The sequence below is a fragment of the Mixophyes fleayi genome, chromosome 6 (assembly GCF_038048845.1).
Source record: "Mixophyes fleayi isolate aMixFle1 chromosome 6, aMixFle1.hap1, whole genome shotgun sequence".
Lineage (NCBI taxonomy): Eukaryota > Metazoa > Chordata > Amphibia > Anura > Limnodynastidae > Mixophyes > Mixophyes fleayi.
In genome coordinates this window covers 147,825,784-147,843,880 of record NC_134407.1, presented here as the reverse complement: position 1 = coordinate 147,843,880, position 18,097 = coordinate 147,825,784, and the positions used below count along the sequence as shown (strand labels likewise).

General features: G+C 45.7%; 1 protein-coding gene across 2 annotated transcripts in view; it reads left to right on the top strand.

Annotated features, from left to right (window-relative positions):
* The window catches only part of CDH4 (cadherin 4), a 615,053-nt gene that overhangs the window by 522,897 nt on the left and 74,059 nt on the right, over nucleotides 1–18,097 (top strand). For both annotated transcript variants that reach the window (XM_075176773.1, XM_075176772.1), the window contains exon 6: nucleotides 396–540. In XM_075176773.1, coding sequence (XP_075032874.1) covers nucleotides 396–540 — 145 coding nt within the window. The remainder of the gene's footprint in view (nucleotides 1–395; nucleotides 541–18,097) is intronic.

The following is an 18,097-nucleotide window of genomic DNA, read 5'->3' as shown; positions in this document are numbered from 1 at the left end:
AGACATATTGTTTAGTGTTTTCTGTAAGGCTAGGTCTTCACTCTTATCGCAAAAAATGTTTCAAACGAATTGCAACAATAGTCCCCATCAGAAACTAATACACATTTAGCTTCTGTCAGAACTGTTGTCCATTGGACTGTCACAAGACAGGCCAACAAAGTTGTATAGTGATGTAATATGGAACAAATTCCAGCTACTAACATGAATGGGAAGCCTGTTTTGTTGAATATTGCTACATGTTGTCTTGCAACAATAACATCATTTAAAACAATTGAACACACTTGAGACAGCTCCATATTGATCTAAGAGATATAAGAATAAGTGATATTATTCAGCACTGATCATCAAATGCTGCTTCTCTGTCTTCCTGACTGCTCTTCTCATTTTACTTTCAGCTCAGGGCTCATGCTGTGGATATGAACGGGAACAAGGTGGAGAATCCCATTGACCTCTCCATCTACGTCATCGACATGAATGACAACAGACCAGAGTTCTCTAGCCCAGTGTTCAATGGCTCGGTGGATGAAGCTTCAAAACCAGGTACTGATATATACACAGTGATATTTCTTATTGCACGCTGTCTAACAATAATTGCAGAATGTAAAATAAACAGCCTGAGATGTTCGAGTCATAAGTTCCCCTGAAAGCAGCCTCTTCTTGTGGTATTCATGTTATTTGACTTGGCACAGAGATTCTGAAATGAACCTTTCAGCTGCTTTACAAATTTTTGTATCTATTCTGATAGACAGACTAAGGGGTATATTTACTAAATTGCGGGTATGAAAAAGTGGAGATGTTGCCTACAGCAACCAATCAGATTCTAGCTATCATTTATTTAGTACATTCTACAAAATGAAAGCTAGAATCTGATTGGTTGCTGTAGGCAACATCTCCACTTTTTCAAATCCGCCGTTTAGTAAATATACCCCTTGTACTGGACATAAACTTTATCATCTCCAACACTTAGGCACACCTATACCATGTTTGTGATCAAATCATTAACCAAAGTCCATATGTAAATTATTGTATTTGTATAGAGTAAAACACGTGCATAACATAAGTTTTATTATTTACCTTGCAGTGGGTCTTTGTAGATATATTTACTGGATCAATTAGAGATAAAATTGAGCCTATTGTGTAGACGCAAAAGTGCGTCCATACACTTACGTTTCTGCTGCTGTATTTGACTCACATAGCTTATGATGTCTTAAGCTTGCGCAGGGCTTGATTAAGGGTTCCAGCCGCCCTAGGCTAATAGACCGGTTGACAACCATCGCCACCCATTTATAAACAGTGGTCAAAGTGGAAATTCAGGAAAGTTTTACAATGAAGACAGAAGAAGTGGTGGTATGGCACGTGTATATATATATATATATATATATATATATATATATATAAATAAATATATATATATATATATATATACACACACACACACACACACACACACATACATATATATATATATATACACATCACACACAAAATTGTAAAATGTAAATTAATACATAAGACACAATTAATTCTGCAAACATATTAAAATACCATTACAGTAAGATTCCGCAGTGAAATTTAGACAAATTATTCCGTTCTCTCTTACCTGATCTTGCAGCGTAGACTACCAGTTGTTTTTTCTTGCTTGTTCTTGGAGCGTTGTTGCTAGTTGGCTGGATTCTGGAAACTTGGAGTCCTGTATTGAAAATGTGGAAAAATTTTATTATAGTGAAAAATGTTAACAAACCCTGAATGATACAAACACAACACTCCATTATGATCAAATAAAACAATCCCCTAGTACAGGCACAGATAGACAATAAAATATATAAAAATAATTTATATTCATATACTAACATCTACCAGCCGCATCTGTCAAGTATTTAACATTCTAGTGAGTGACTGCTGAGACTACAGAGAGCATCCACGTCACAGCCACACAATACAGAGATCATGTCCCCCACAAGCTATTTCATCACCCACCCCAGCCATTTTTGTAAACCCTCACAAGTTTGACACCTCATCCATATTTTCACCCACCCAACCACTTATTTGCTCACCCACCCCCCTGCCAATTAATCACCTCACTTTAACCAATCCATTAACCCTCCATAGCCAATCCATGAACACCCCCTCCCCCCCCACTAGCTAATTCATCAACGGTTTCAGGTAAATCAGACCCCCCCCCCCCAGGTAAATTCATCAATCTGTGGCAGCCAATACATTTCCGCACCCCCCTACAATTCTTCAACACACTGCAGGCAATTCATTAACCCCCCAGGGCAAATTGGTCACCCCATTACAGGCAATGCATTACACCCCCCCCCCAATCATCAACCTACTGCAGGTAGTTAATTAATCCCCCCACCCCCCCACAAAATCATCAACCCAGTGCAGGCGACTCATTACCCACCCCCCCCTAAGCAGTTCTTCAAAACCATTGCTGTCGATTCATTAACCCCCTCCCCACACCAGTAATTCCCCCACTCCTCAGTCGCCACCTGTATCACATCCTCCTCCTTTATATTCTAGACAAAACTTACCTGGTTGTCTTCTGCTCCTCCTCTCTGCAGACGCCGGCACTTCTGTCTTCTGACAGTCAGCTAACAGTAAATCTGAAGATATTAGCTGTCCTGTCAGTGCCAGCGCGCTGTCACTGCTTAATGTGGTCACGTGAGATTCACATCATTTTTTTAAAAAGCATAAAAACTGCTAAAATCCAGATTTTTGTTTTTTTTTCACTCCTACGCTATTATTAACCTAAATAACATTAATTTCCACTAATTTCCAGTCTACTCTGAACACCTCACACCTCACAATATTGTTTTTAGGCCTAAAGGTTACACCGAGGTAGCTGGATGACTAAGCTAAGCGACACAAGTGGGCGGCACAAACACGTGGCCCATCTAGGAGTGGCACTGCAGTGGCAGACAGGATGGCAGTTTGAAAAACTAGACCCCAAAGAGCACATGATGCCAAAAAAAGAGGTGCAAGATGGAATTGTCCTTGGGCCCTCCCACCCACCGTTATGTTGGGGAAAAAGGACATGCGCACTTTAATAAACCAATCATTTCAGCGACAGGGCCTACAAAACTGTGGCTGAAATGATTGGTTCGTTTGGACCCCCACAAAACGAGCTGGCAAAGAAAAAAAAGAGGTGCAAGATGGAATTGTCCTTGGGCCCTCCCACCCACCCTTATGTTGCGGAAAAAGGACATGCACACTTTAACAAACCAATCATTTCAGCGACAGGGCCTACCAAACTACTGTGGCTGAAATGATTGGTTTGTTTGGGCCCCCACACAAAAAAAGCAATTCATCTCTCCCTGTACAAAGTAAACTGGCTCTACTGAGGCAAGATGTCGTCCTCATCCTCTGATTCCTCGCCCCCTTCAGTGTGTACTTCCTCATCCTCACACATTATCAATTCGTCCCCGCTGGACTCCACAATCACAGGTCCCTCTGTAGTCTCTGGAGGCCATTGCTGGTCTTCATTGAAGAATTGATCATTCATTTTGATGAACATCATCTTCTCCACATTTTGCGGAAGCAACCTCATTCGCCGCTCACTGACCAGGTTCCCCGCTGCACTAAAAACTCTTTCTGAGTACACACTGGAGGGGGGACAACTCAGGTAAAATAGAGCCAGTTTGTACAGGGGCTTCCAAACTGCCTTTTTTTCCTGCCAGTACAAGTAAGGACTGTCTGACATGTCTACTTGGATGCTGTCACCAAAGTAATCCTCCACCATTTTTTCAATGGTGACAGCATCCAATGCAGTGGCAGTAGACATGTCAGCAATCGTTGGCAGGTCCTTCAGTCCGGAACAGATGTTTAAATTCGCTCCTGCCTGCTCTGCATCCCCGCCAGCGGGTCATTTAGGAAATCTCAGCTGATTCCTCGCAGCCACAGGTGTGGAAGAAATTGAAGGAGGAGCTGTTGCCATGTCACGGTCCTCTTCAGATGACAATCTCCTGATCAGCAGGTCTTTGCACCACTGTAGACTTGTGTCCGCCGGAAACAGAGACACAACATACGCTTTAAACCGAGGATCGAGCACGGTGGCCAGAATGTATTCCTCTGACTTTAAAAGACTGACCTCGGATCCTGGCAAAGCGTACGAAGGGCTTCATCCACAAGTGCTACATGCTTTGTGGAATCGCAATGCTTTACCAGCTCCTACCTCACTTTCTCCAGCTGCTTCTGCAACAGCCTGATCGGGGGAATCACCTGACTCAAGCTGGCAGTGTCGGAACTGACTGTAGCAAGTTCAAACAGCTGCAGAACTTTGCACAACATGGAAATCAGTCTCCAGTGCGCTTGACTCAGGCGCATTCCCACTCCTTTTCCTATGTCGTAGGTGGCTGTGTAGGCTTGAATGGCCTTTTGCTGCTCCTCCATCCTCTGCAGCATATAGAGGGTGGAGTTCCAGCGCGTCACAACCTCTTGTTTGAGGTGATGGCAGGGCAGGTTCAGACCTTTTTGATGTTGCTCGAGTCTGCGGTAGGCACTGGCAGAATGCCTAAAGTGTCCCGCAATTTTGCGGGCCACCGCAAGCATATCCTGCACACCCCTGTCACTTTTAAGATAATGCTGCACCACCAAATTTATTGTGTAGGCAAAACATGGCACGTGCTGGAAATTGCCCATATGTAATGCCCGCACAATGTTACTGGCGTTGTCCGACACCACAAATCCCCAGGAGAGTGTAAGTGGGGTAAGCCACTGCGAGATGATTTCCCTCAGTTTCTCTAAGAGGTTGTCGGCGTTGTGCCTCTTACTGAAACCGGTGATACACAACGTTGCCTGCGTTTGAACGAGCAGGCGTTTCGGAGATGCTGCTACTGATGCTGCTGCTGCTGTTGCTGCAGAAGGCGATGCATCTACCCAGTGGGCTGTCACAGTCATATAGTCCTTAGTTTGCCCTGAACCACTTGTCCACATGTCCGTGGTTAAGTGGACAGTGGGTACAACCACATTTTTCAGAGCACTGAGGACACTTTTTCGTACTTCTCTGTACATCCCGGGTATCGCCTGCCTAGTGAAGTGGAATCTAGACGGGATTTGGTACCGGGGACACAATACCTCCATCAACCGTCTAAATCCCACTCCACTGATGGCGGACACCGGACACATGTCTAACACCAACATAGCTGTCAAGGCCGCAGTTATCCGCTTTGCCATAGCATGACTGCTGTCGTACTTCGTCCTCATTGCAAATGACTGTTGTACGGTCAATTGCTTAGTGAAAGACGTAGCGGTCTTACGACTTCCCCTCTGGGAAGATGACCGACTCCCAGCAGCAACAGCAGCAGCGTCAGTAGTAGGTGTAGCACTGCAGGATCCTCCGGAAGAATCCCGGATTAAAGAGGACTCAGTCATGCGGGTGACATGGCCTGCAGGACTACCTCCGATCCGGATCGAGGAGGAAATTGACAAGGAGGGTGTTGCTGGTGTGGATACAACAGGACCAAGGGATTTAGGTGTCCCTGGACTGCTGACGGTCCTAGCCACAGTTCCTGAACTAAACACAGAATTATGAAGGGTCTTCAGGTGACGTATAAGGGAGGATGTCCCTAGGTGGCCAAGATCCTTACCCCTGCTTATTGCAGCTTTACATAAGCTACATATGGCAATACATTTGTTGTCCGGATTGGGATAGAAATAATTTCAGACCGAAGAGGTGGATTTATTGCTCTTCTGCCCAGGCAGGACGATGGGCTTTTTCATTCCATGGACAACAAATGTTTCTTCCCCTGGTTCCTCATTTAAGCAAACCACATCAGCATCCTCCTCGTCAACTTACTCCTCAGCGCCAGCTACATCAATATCCTACTCCTGATGTACAACATTGACACCTTCATTATCAAAATCTGGAACTGCACTGTGGGTGATCCTTCCAGCATATGCAGAGGGCGTGCTGCAAATGGTGGAAGGAGCCACCTCTTCCCGTACAGTGATGGGAAGGTCAGGCATCGCAACCACCAACACCCTTGGACTCTCCTTGGGGATTTTTGATGCCATGTCTTTAGAAAGCAGAGTTGTTTGCTGTGTTTTTGATGACAGCTTAACTCTCTTAAATTTTCTAGAGGGGGGAGGAGGAGGGCTAAGATCCTTGGGTGAAGCTGAACCACTAGTCATGAACACGGGCCAGGGCCTAAGCCGTTCCTTGCCACTCCGTGTCGTAAATGGCATATTGGCAAGTTTACGTTTCTCCTCAGATGATTTTAATTTCTTTTTTTTGATCATTTTAGGGAACTTTGGCTTTTTGGATTTTACATGCCCTCTACTATGACATTGGGCATCGGTCTTGGCAGACGACGTTGATGGCATTTCATCGTCTATGTCATGACTAGTGGCAGCAGCTTCAGCATTAGGAGGAAGTGGTTCTTGATCTTTCCCTACTTTATCCTCCAAATTTTTGTTCTCCATTATATGCAGCACAAGAGAGCGTACCCCTAAACCACACACATTCGGCAAAGCCTTTAAAAATTATATGCGTCACAGGAGAGTACCACTGGACTGGAGTTATACGGCTGTACCACTGGACTTATACGGCAGGATCAGTGGACTTATACAGCAGTACCACTGGACTTATACGGCAGGATCAGTGAACTTATACGGCAGTACCACTGGACTTATACGGCAGTACCACTGGACTGGACTTAAGCAGCACAGGACAGAACCACTGGACTTATGCAGTACAGGACACCACCACTGGACTTTTGCAGCACAGGACAGCACCACTGGATTTATATGGCTGTACCACTGGACTGAACTTATATGGCAGTACCACTGGACTGGACTTAAGCAGCACAGGACAGCACCACTGGATTTAAATGGCTGTACCACTGGACTGGACACAGGACAGCACCACTGGACTGGACTTATATGGCAGTGCCACTGGACTGGACTTAAGCAGCACAGGACAGCACCACTGGAATTATGGCAGCACCACCACTGGACTCAGCAGGACTGAGCACAGGACAGCACCACTGGACTGAGCAGGACAGCACCACTGGACTGAGCAGGACAGAGCACAGGACAGCACCACTGGACTGAGCAGGACAGAGCACCGGACAGCACCACTGAACTGAGCAGGACAGAGGACACCACCTCACACCCTCCCTCTTCCCTCTCCAATGCCCGAGTGAAGATGGCGGCGGAAAGCGGGGAATAATATGAATCCGGATCTCGCGAGATCCGACGGCGGGATGATGACGTTTTGCCTTGTTCTGAGTTTTGCGTCAAATGAGGGTGCCTACACCAAAAAAAAAATTACAAAACATATCAAACCATATCACAACGTATACAATAAGTATTTACAGTTTCAAACAAAGAAGAAGCAGTCGAAGCTTGTAAGCATATGCAAAACCATCTGAAAAATGATGAGCAGAAGAAACAAAAGGGCGCCTGATAGTGTAGTATGTTCCTGGGAAGTGAACACCCAAGGACCGTGGTGTGATATATATGCTTACCAGATATAAGAAGTGTAAAGACACAAACATACTTGCAAACTCGGCATGCAATTCCGTGGTCACTCACAGGATGCTTGCAGGTTTTGACTTTGTGAAACATTTCTGTTTAAAAGAGCTTGAAGCGATTTCTTCTGGTGATTTAAGCATGGACTTTAATCGGTCTGCCCCACATTTTATTTAATTCTGGTGTCAATGCAGCTACTTACTACACTATCAGGTGCCCTTTTGTCCCTTCTGCTTGTCATTTTTCAGATTATCTACATTCGGGATTCTGCTTGTCATTTTTCAGATTGTCTACATTAGGGATACCGTCCAAAATCTTGAAGAAAGGCTGCCACCTCGTATGGAGGAAGTGATTATGGTGTTTATGAACATATGATTAGTGACTTACAAATCTGCACTGAGCGCCTTTGTTTATTCAAGGTTTTTCATATGCAAAACCTTATTTGAAAAAATTACTTATATCATAGAAACTCTATTGGGAGTGAAAAAAACATAACCTAAGATAGAGAAGTATACCTGACTTGGGCCCCCTTATCGAGGCCTCAGACCCTGCCAGAGCCTGACCCAGTTTGCATTGCCGCGCCTCTCTATAATTCTAATTTTCCATACCTCTGCAGAATATCACCCACCACTATTTCACAAGGCAGGACCTTTTGTCTGATGTAGACCTGACACCTCGCATTCTAAGTGAAATATCTAGTTACTAAACTAACTAAGAAAAGAGTGCTTAACTCAAAGTCCCGACACCTACCCTTAAATACTCCATAAACCCATTCAGGGTAACTATGCCCCGAAAGGCTCGGAATACCCAAGGTACCGGAAACCCTTCTGTAAACCTCTACATTGAAGCAAAAAATGGTCCATGGCCTCCTCCTCCCCCAGACACTCCTCCCGAGGGCAGTCACAATCCTCGGCATTTCTATACTTTAAGTTCCCCCTCACATAGGGTCTCCCATGGAAAGAGAGCCAGGCAATGTCCCAAAATTTCAGAGGAACCCTCCCTGAATTAACCAAGGCCAGGTCCTCCGAACAAACAGAACAAACATTGCCCAGGCAGTCTCTTAGTGACAACTGAACCCAGAAGTGAGAGTGCAGGATTCTCCACTGCAACTCCCTCCTAGAAGAGTTCCTGACTTCCCCCACCTCCAGGCCCCCAACGCTTTGTCACCTTCTATCCCAGAGACACACAGGCTGAGAGGTACCCATGATGGACTAGAAAGCTCTTCACCCTACCTTCTTTTATCCAGTCATTAAGGAAGGGATCCACCCATGCCCTTCATTTAACTTCAAGAAAGTTGTTATAAAGAATAGCACTGGGTGACCATCCCCAGGCCACCTTCCTTTCTTGATCAGTAGGTCACAGCACACTTGACTAGGTTCAGCCTAATCCCCCAAAGTAAACGGAAGAAAACTGCATAAACCCTGGCCCATAAAGATTCTTTCAACAAGCATACATAACTGATATACAGAAGCATCGGGATCATAGGTCTTTACCAGGTCAACCCTTTCCCTAATAGAAAGTTTCCAGCCTCTCCAGCTCTCCACTTTCCAGGAAGCTTCCCTCAGCTTTGATTCCCAATTTTGCTTGACATAATCACCGGGGCCAAATTGGATTCCAAACATTTTGATGTTACTACTGGCCTGTGGAAGGTCACCCGGAAGGTCGAAATGACAACCTTCCTCCCCATCCAGAAAACTTCACTCTTCTCTTAGTTCACTTTCGAGCCACAGGCCTTGGAGTACCTGCGGATCAGAGATGCTACCTCCTTTGCTTCCACAGGACGCGACAAGACAACAGTGACATTGTCCGCGTAGGCCACCGCCTTTGATGGACACTCCGGACCCAGCTGCACCCCTCCTATCTAGCTTCCTTCTATCCCTCGGATGAAAGGATCTATTGCAAACACATACAGGAGAGGGCTCAGGGGGCAACCCTGCCTTACTCCAGAGTTAACAACGAATGACGGACCCACCCAACCATTAGCAAGAGGAAAGCTTTCGGCCTGTCTGTAAATAATATGAAGCCAAACTACCACCGGCACTGGAAGACCATACTTCAGAAGCAGAGCCCATAGGTACTCGTGGTTTACATGGTTTAAGGCTTTAGACTGATCTAGGGTTAAAAGATACTTTCCCCATTTCTCAGCATGACACCGCTCAATGGCCTCCCGGACACCAAGGACAGCGCTAAAAGTGCTTCGGCCCCTCATGGTACAGTGCTGCGAGGGGGAGAGCATTTCACCGAAAATCTGCAACATTCTATTAAAAAGCACCTTTACCAAAATTGTTCTTTCGGTATTGAGAAGGGCTAAGGGGCGCCAGGTCTCAATATATGACTGGTCCTTCCCTTTAGATGATAAAATTAGGGCAGTTACCCTCATAGAGGGGGGCAGAAACCTCTTTCTAAGCTCTCATTAAAACCTCCACCAGGCATGAAGCCAGAATGTCCCCAACAATGTAATATAATTCTGAGGTTGACCCATCCGGACCTGGAAATTTCTTAATAGACAATCCATCTATGGCCATTCTGACTTCACCGACCATTATTTCACTGTCCAAAGTTTCATGTGAACTGCTCAGGTCAAGGCCAGGTATTTCCCTCAGGAACCGGTCCATCTTCTCTCTGAGTGATTCCTCAGAAAAGAGATCAGAGTAGAAGAAGTTTACAACACCAATGTCACAAAGGCCAGATAGTTGGAATGGTCTTGATCTCTGCTTGAGTGACAGCTACCCCCAGAGAGGTGTGGAGTCTAATGGAGGAGAGGTATTCACCAGGGATTCCTGTAAAGGAATATGGTCTTAGCTGCTCTTAACCGCAGGTCGCGGTCCTCTAGTGGGCGCAGTAACTATAAGGCAGAATGAAATGTAGCCTAAGGTATATTGAATTCAGGAAGGGTGCTGTGCGATGATCAGCAGTATAGACACGAATCTAGGAATAAGCTGAACAGATATAGCTGTGAAGCAATGCACTGTGGTGAGCAGAAGTACTGAGATCCAAACAGGTGATATAACTCTGAAACAGAACCGATGATGAACGATACCCTGCAGTGAGGTCACAGGTCTTGACTGTGGAATAAGCTGAACAAGTAATGCTGTGAAGCGATGAACTGCAGAGAGCAAAAGCACTGAGATCTGCACAGGTGTTATAACTCTGGAACAGGACCGATGATGAGCGATGCTGCAGCCGATGAATGAACGGCCTAACTAGCGAAGACAGGAACAAAGGTAAGTATGAGCATGGACAGGAGTCAGAGGAGATGCTTCCTATCAGGTAGGGAGACCTGATGAACTGACAACCATAGAAAGGAGGAGGACCCTTATAACTGGAACTGGCTGGTGATTCTTCTATCACAGTGGATCAGAGGTTTTAAAAGGTTCCTGGGGGTAGCGCATGTGCAGAATGCTTGGCAAGATGGTATCCGAGGATAGAGGAATGCCAGGCTGTACAACAGATAGGAGTAACCACGGGAAACCCATGTATACAAGGCTCAGAATGGAACTAAACTGGTGAGATGCGTGATAACCAAGGATGTACGCCTTATCCACCCTAAGAACACCCTAAGCATTGTACAAGCCCCTCACCTCCTTAGCATCTACAGCCTTTCTACAAATCTGGTAGGGGTCGGGCTAGTGGTATTTCTTGTAGTCCCTCTCCAGAATCAAGGAAGCAAAACGGTCATTCTGTACTTCCACCATCTGAGCCTTCACCTGGGTGATTTCCCCACCATCTCCCTGTTCAGAAATCAAGAAACCAATCAAGTTTCCTTCTTAATCTGAACAGGTATTTTCTCTTGTCAAGTTTTTCCTGGCTACTAGGTCATGGAAGAAATCTCGGGTCCTCTTTTAAATACCTCCCACCACTCAGACCTAGCCCCGCCCACCTCCAAAAGTGTCTCCTGGGATTCAAAGAAGTCCCTAATAGACTCTCTTATCACCTGCTCCTCTAGGAGCTTAGAGTTCAGGCCCTTAAGGCCCCTGCCTTTCTGAAGGGTTTCTGAGGCATTCAAGGATGCAAAGAGGCAAATGTGATTAGAGGACTCAACCGGCTTCAGCACCGGAGCCAAAGTCATTGAGCTCTCCTTAACAAAAAAGCTATCTATCCTAGACCTACTGCTACCTCTATAGTCCCGTGTGGTCTGGGAAGTGACGAACGTGCACATCCACTACACCAGCCTGCCTTGTCATGCTATCTAGAAAACGGGAGTCATAGCCCAAAAAAGTCCTTGAACCTCCTCTTTGGGCCTAATAACGGTATTCAAATCACCATCAAAGACTCTCTGCCCTGCTGAAAAAAAATATGGCTTTATCTCACTGAAAAGACATTTCCTTTCCCATTTTGGTTGTGGACCATAGATATTAATTAGTCTCAGGTTCATGTCCTCTCAGATTGATATCCAAAATCATACATCTACCTACTTGTAACTCTATAACCCACTAGATAGTTATCATGGCAGTAAAAAGGACTGCAAGCCCACCATACCTCTTGGCCACAAGAGACAAAGAGGGGCCCAGCCTCCACTCCCTCTTTGCCTTATGAAGGTCAGCCAGACTCCCCAATTTAGTCTCCTGCAAAAATAAAAAGTCATCCTCCACCGTGCTGAAAAAATCAAAGGCCATGTAATTAGCACTTTCGAACTGAATAGATGCCACATTAGTGGTGGCAAACCTTATGGGTTGGGAAGCCATCCTTCAGAGTTATAGAAGTAGAACCCAAGCTACTACTTCTTTACTTGTTTGGAGGTGTCTTCGTCCGAAGACCCCCACCTTTTTACACTAACACCCACTGGAATATTACCACTATCAGAAAGAATAACCTCTTCATCATCACAATTAACCTCCTTCGACACAGCATGTTCAGCAGAGGGTAGGTTAACCTCAGTAACTTCATCAGACCCCTGAGGGGCAACTGTTTCAACAACCAAAGGAATATGGGGGGTTGGAGAGTCAGAAGGGAGGGACAAGGGATCTGCAGGGGGCGGGATCAGGGGAGTGGAAACAGGGACAACCAGTGTGTTTGCCGAGGCAGCAGGGGGGGCAGGGGGTGGGGAGAAGAAGGGAAGGGAAAGTGATGAGGAGGGTGAAAGATCATTAACATGCAAATCTGAGGACAATTCTTCTAGTACTGGTGCCTAACGGGGTCTTAAAAAATCTCTCCCAGTTACTTCACCCAGAGACTCCCTATCTTTCCCTTTATCCTTGGGTTTTTATAAACTATTTTTGGTTCATAAAGTGCAGGAACCTTTCTTTTTTCTGTTAAGCCACTTTAGGTCGGAAGACCAAGCTGCCATCATGGTTTTTAACTATGTCACCCTCTACTGGAAAAAGCAAGAAAACGATTAACTAGAACCATCTCTTCACCTTTTGCCTTCTTCCCACTCTTTCTACTCTTCTTATTCTGAAGCCTGAATTGCTCTTTTTCAACAGATTTTGAAAAACCTACTTCTATCACCACTGGGTCAGACTGAACCACTACAGAGACAGGATCTGTGAGAGGGGGTAAAGCAAAAGAACCAGGGGTACTATCCGCAGTCTCCATCTGCTCAGCCATCTGAGCCAACTCATTATATGGAATATAATGGCTGTTATGACAGCGACTGAACGGATGGCCCAGCATGCCACACAAATTACACCTTATTACCAAGCATGATTTGGCCTCATGTCCCAGACCCCCGCAATGCCCGCACTTAGTAGTTGGGCAATTCATGCTGAGGTGGCGGAAGTCACTGCAGCGATGGCACTTCCTCAGCTGGCCGGGGTAAAAGCACTGTATACGGTCTCTCCCTATGAAAGCTGCCGATGGGATGTGCCCCACGCCAGCGTCCGTGCATCTCAGTTTGACCGAGGCTGACCAACCGCCACCCCAGACATGTTTGCTGGGGTCCGGGACTTTTTCCAAAGGTGTTATTATATCTGCATAGCGTCCTACCCAGTGGACCAGATCTGCAACCTATACAGATTCATTACAAACCAATGCTGTTATCCTAACCCTTTCCTGACATTTTATAGAAATAGCTGTATAATTTATCCAAGAGCCTTTGTCCTTAAGTTTAGCCCAAATCAACCAGAAACTCTGCAAGTTTTGATATAACATTACGCTGATATCAAATTCTGGGGAATTTACTGGATGTATTCAAGCGTAAAGAGACTGAGAGAAAATCAAATCCAAAAATTCTGACCTATTTGGGGGGGTTCTTTCCCAATATACGTTAATTGAACAACATTTCTACGTTTGGCTGGTTATACAGCAGACAGAAACCGAGATTGAGGAACATTAGCTCTACACTTAGAATTTCCAGCTACAGCACTCGCATAAGATATACTGTTTTGTACTGGAACCTCATTTACTGTATTACCCTCTGTCACTGAAGATGCTGCCAGGACTACATTCGTATTTAAAGGTACTGATTTCCCTTTACTCTGAACATCACCTTGCATGATACCTGAGCTACCAGTATCACTAGGCAACACAAACATATTAGGCATTTTTACCGCTGCAGATTCTATAGCACACAATGTAGCCCTTGTTCTGTCAACCACTTTCAACGGACCAAAAATAGAATCAATAATCATAGTCTGCAATGGAGGCAGAGCACTTTTATCTAAACCAGAGTCATTACCAGAAACAATTTTTACACATGCAGTGGCATCAGGAACTTGTACAGCACACATCAAAGACAGGTTTTTCCTGCACGCAGGGGTAGCTTTAACAGTTACCGAGTCTGAAGTCCTGTTTACTCTGGGATCACCCGATTCACTGCACAACACTGGAGTGTGTATCTGCTCCACATCACCGCTCACAATATCCGACTATGCCGGAATCACTACCTCCGCTATTGCGTTTACAACCGCCATCTGGGCATTACTACCAAACGGCTGCTGAGCAATAGACGGGCATGGGGAAGAGGACATCGATCCAGCCGCACATAGTGCCGCCGGACCAGCGCGCCCCGCTATCGGCCACTGGCGATCACATCATCAGCGATTCTCCTTCCATACGCCTTATTGTATCATACAGCAGGTTGTACGCCATTTCAATAGCAGTAGAAACAGGCATATTCACAGGCAGCGGTTGTCATGAGCCACGGCGGTACTCACAGCCGCCGCGGCTCGCTTCTGGTGCCCTCTGGCATCCTGGCTGTCACCTTGAAGACCGGGACGTCATTTCCGCCGGGGTCCCGACCGCAATGGTCGGACGCTTCTCAGTGTAGTGCCGCGTCCTAACAACAGGGGACAGCCGGGCTCGTGCGCAAAGGGTCTTAATAGCCTGGAGGCTATTAAGCTTTAATTTATTAGTTAGCCGGGCCCTGGGTGTAATTACAGAGCTAGGCTCTGATTGGTCCAACTATGTATTTAAGGCAATGAGGTCTGCTCCTTGTTCCTCTCCTTTGGATATTCTGCTGGATTGCCTGTGTATGACCCCTTGCCTGGATTTGGACCCTGCCTGTGTTTCTTGTGACCCTGACCTCTGGCGTGTTTACCGACTTTCCTGTTTGCTCATGACCCTTGACCTCGGCTTGTTTATTGGATTCCCTGTCTGCTGCCGGCCCTCGACTCTTGCCTGGACTTCACTCCGCTTTCCTGGGTTCTCCCCAGCCGGTACGCACTTCGCGACCCTCTGTCAGTCTGCGGCCAAGTCTGTCCCCATCACTAGGGGCTCCAGTGAACACCAGACTGGGAGAGCAGACTCCGGGTTGTGCTGTACCGGCTAGAGGGGTTCCTAACAGCGGTACAGACATTTCAGAGTTAATGTCCAATGGAATTTCCTGAGCCTGCAGACTTTCCTTTAGGGAGTCCATCTGACGGATTTTCTCTGCTAGAGTTGATTCCAATGTCGCAATTTCTTTATTAAATATCACCTGATCCGCACTGTAGGCACAATTTCGTTTTTCCTTTTTTAGACCTATCTGATAGCGCTGCTTAACTATTGCAGCTTTCAACTGATGGATTTGATCCCTACTCCTGCCACAACCGACTCCAGGTAAGTGGCTGCAGCGTCTGATTTTGTTGTATCCTCAGCCATTACCTTCGGGGGTACCACAGATATCTTTGTTTCTTCATACCCAGGCTCTGAAATCTCAGGAGTGTATCTGTGTATTGACTGTAGGTTGATCAGCCGGCTTGGTTCTAGTCAGACTCATGTCTGACAAGTCCAATGATTCACAGTCAGCATCAACACTACTTACAGGTAAAACACCACTGCTTTCTTGCTTATTCATATCCACAATCTCCTCTTGTTCTTGCTTCTCAGAAATTGGGCCCGGATCCAGCGCTAAAATTTGGGGAGATTCATCCAACTTCTTGCAGGAGATAGTTTCTTTCATTGCAGACTGGATTTCTCTGCTATCTTACTTATTATTTTTTAAAATTGCTGCATGATCTTTCTTTGCAGGATTCTGAACAGGGCCAGAGCTAGGCCCTGGAGCCTGGGGACTCTCCTCCAACTCTTCCCCCAGGGCTTCTTCACTGGTTTTTAGGCCTGAGCTAGGCCTTGGAGCCTGGGGCCTCCCCTCCACCTCCTCCCCAGGATCCAGCATTGTTCCCTGGGTGCTATCCCAGAGATCACTTATTTTGGGAGCTCACACACTATGGATCTGCACACAGAGCCGTAACTAGGCAGGTGCGAGCGGTGCCGTCGCCCAGGGTGCAAGCCAAGCCCAAGGGAGTGCAGCTTCCGCCCTCTACCTGCCTCTGTAACTTCTGGCCTTTTGCTTTGCAGTGGAACGCATGCAAACTTGTGTTCCAAATGCCGAACTTCCTGTTAGTGGAAGATCTCTCCCATTGGCCATCTCGCCCTAATGAAGGGAACAAGCGGAAATAACCAGTCACTCCGCCAATCAGGACTCGGTGAGTTTCCGTGTCTGTTCGCCAATCAGCGCTTTGTGTGGGCAGAGTTATTTAGCCGGTGAAGCCGTGTTCTGGGGTGGAGCTGAGCTGACAGGTCTGTTGCTATTATTGTTAATTCTCTGTATGAACACTGCTCATTCCTATCTCCCAGTAAAACGTTGAGCTACCTTCACCACTAACAGCATAATCCTATAGCACCTGGTCACTACCTAAAGGGACATCGCTCGGTATGTTAATATGGTAGCACCAGCACAAATAGAAATAAATGATATTAAAAGTTCTTGTTCTCTCTCTCTCCCCCTCTGTGTTGCCCCTTTCCCCCCAAAAAATTATCCTGCATAGACACCTCCATCCCCCACATAACGGACCTCTGCTTGCTTGGTGACCTTTATCATACCAGAGAGACCCCTATCTGTTAGTGCAGTCTTGCTGGAAAACTCTCACAGTACTGGTGAATGTTATAGTTTACTCTGTAGTGTCCTATGTTATTTATACAGGACTAACGTTTACATGTCTGTGTCTAGGATATGTCACATGTGGCAACTGTCTCCTTTATGTAACCAGAACTAACATTGCATGTAATAAAGCTTATGTGTCTGTAATTTGCTTACCACATTGCAGAGAAGTCTATAACCCATGTGTCTGATGGGTTTTTTATGAGGAGGGTCTACTCTTCCAGAGCAGTGATGTTCAGAGTGTGTAAACTTCATACATTTTCAATGTCTTTCTGACTTCAATCTGATCAGATTTGGAGACACAGTCCATTATGCTAGGAAGACTTGTGTACCAATTTCTTAAATTAATGCCCAATACCCTTGCTGAAGTTTATGTCAAATAAATATATACTTTGTCCTCTATACCCCTCTAGATAAAACAACTAAAGGTGTAACAGAATTCTTTCAGTAAAGTGCTAGCCACAGCCCCACATTAGGTTGGCCAAACCCATTTGGCAAATGTCACTCCCACTTAGATGGGGGGCGTCGGTGCCCTGTCTCGCCCAGGGCACTAAAATGTCTAGTTACGGCACTGTCTGCACACCGTACCACCACTTTTGCTACTGCCTTTATTGTAAAAAATCACATTACATTCACTCACATTTTCCATACTGACCACTTCTAAATTTCCACTTCGACCGCTGTGTGTATTTATGGAATGTTATATTGTTTGTATGCTTTAGACTTGTGTAAAAAATTGTTATTTTTTTTACACGAGTGGGCTCTCATGTTTATAACATACTTGCCAACATATGCAAGTTGTTTCCCGGGAGGTCTGGGGAACAGGTGGATGTGTGGGGGCGGGGTTTGAAGAATTGTGTCATTAGCCCTTCCCCCAAAACAGTAATCCCTATTTTGAATCAATAAAAATAGGGGGTGGGGCCACAATGACGTGAAGCACTGCGTCACTGAGCCCCGCCCCCTCTGAGGCGACCAGGATTCAGGAGAATTGCCTGCACTCCCGGGAGTCCAGGAGGACTCCCAGAAATTCGGGAGTCTCCCGGACATTCCAGGAGAGTAGGCAACTATGATTTATAAAGACAAAATATGGGCGCTCAAAGTGTTATGTACAAGGCAGAAGCTGTAACAAAGAGTTTGCTAACTTCTAATAGAACTAAACAAAAAAAAGGAAAAATCAGAGCCAATCCTAGAATTAGAAACCAAATGCAAATTTAGATATATTAATAAATAACGTACATCAATACCTTCTAATCTAAAAAATGTTTGTTGCTACAAGCAAACTAAAAGAACATTATTTATATAACAAATATAATTTAACCCCAC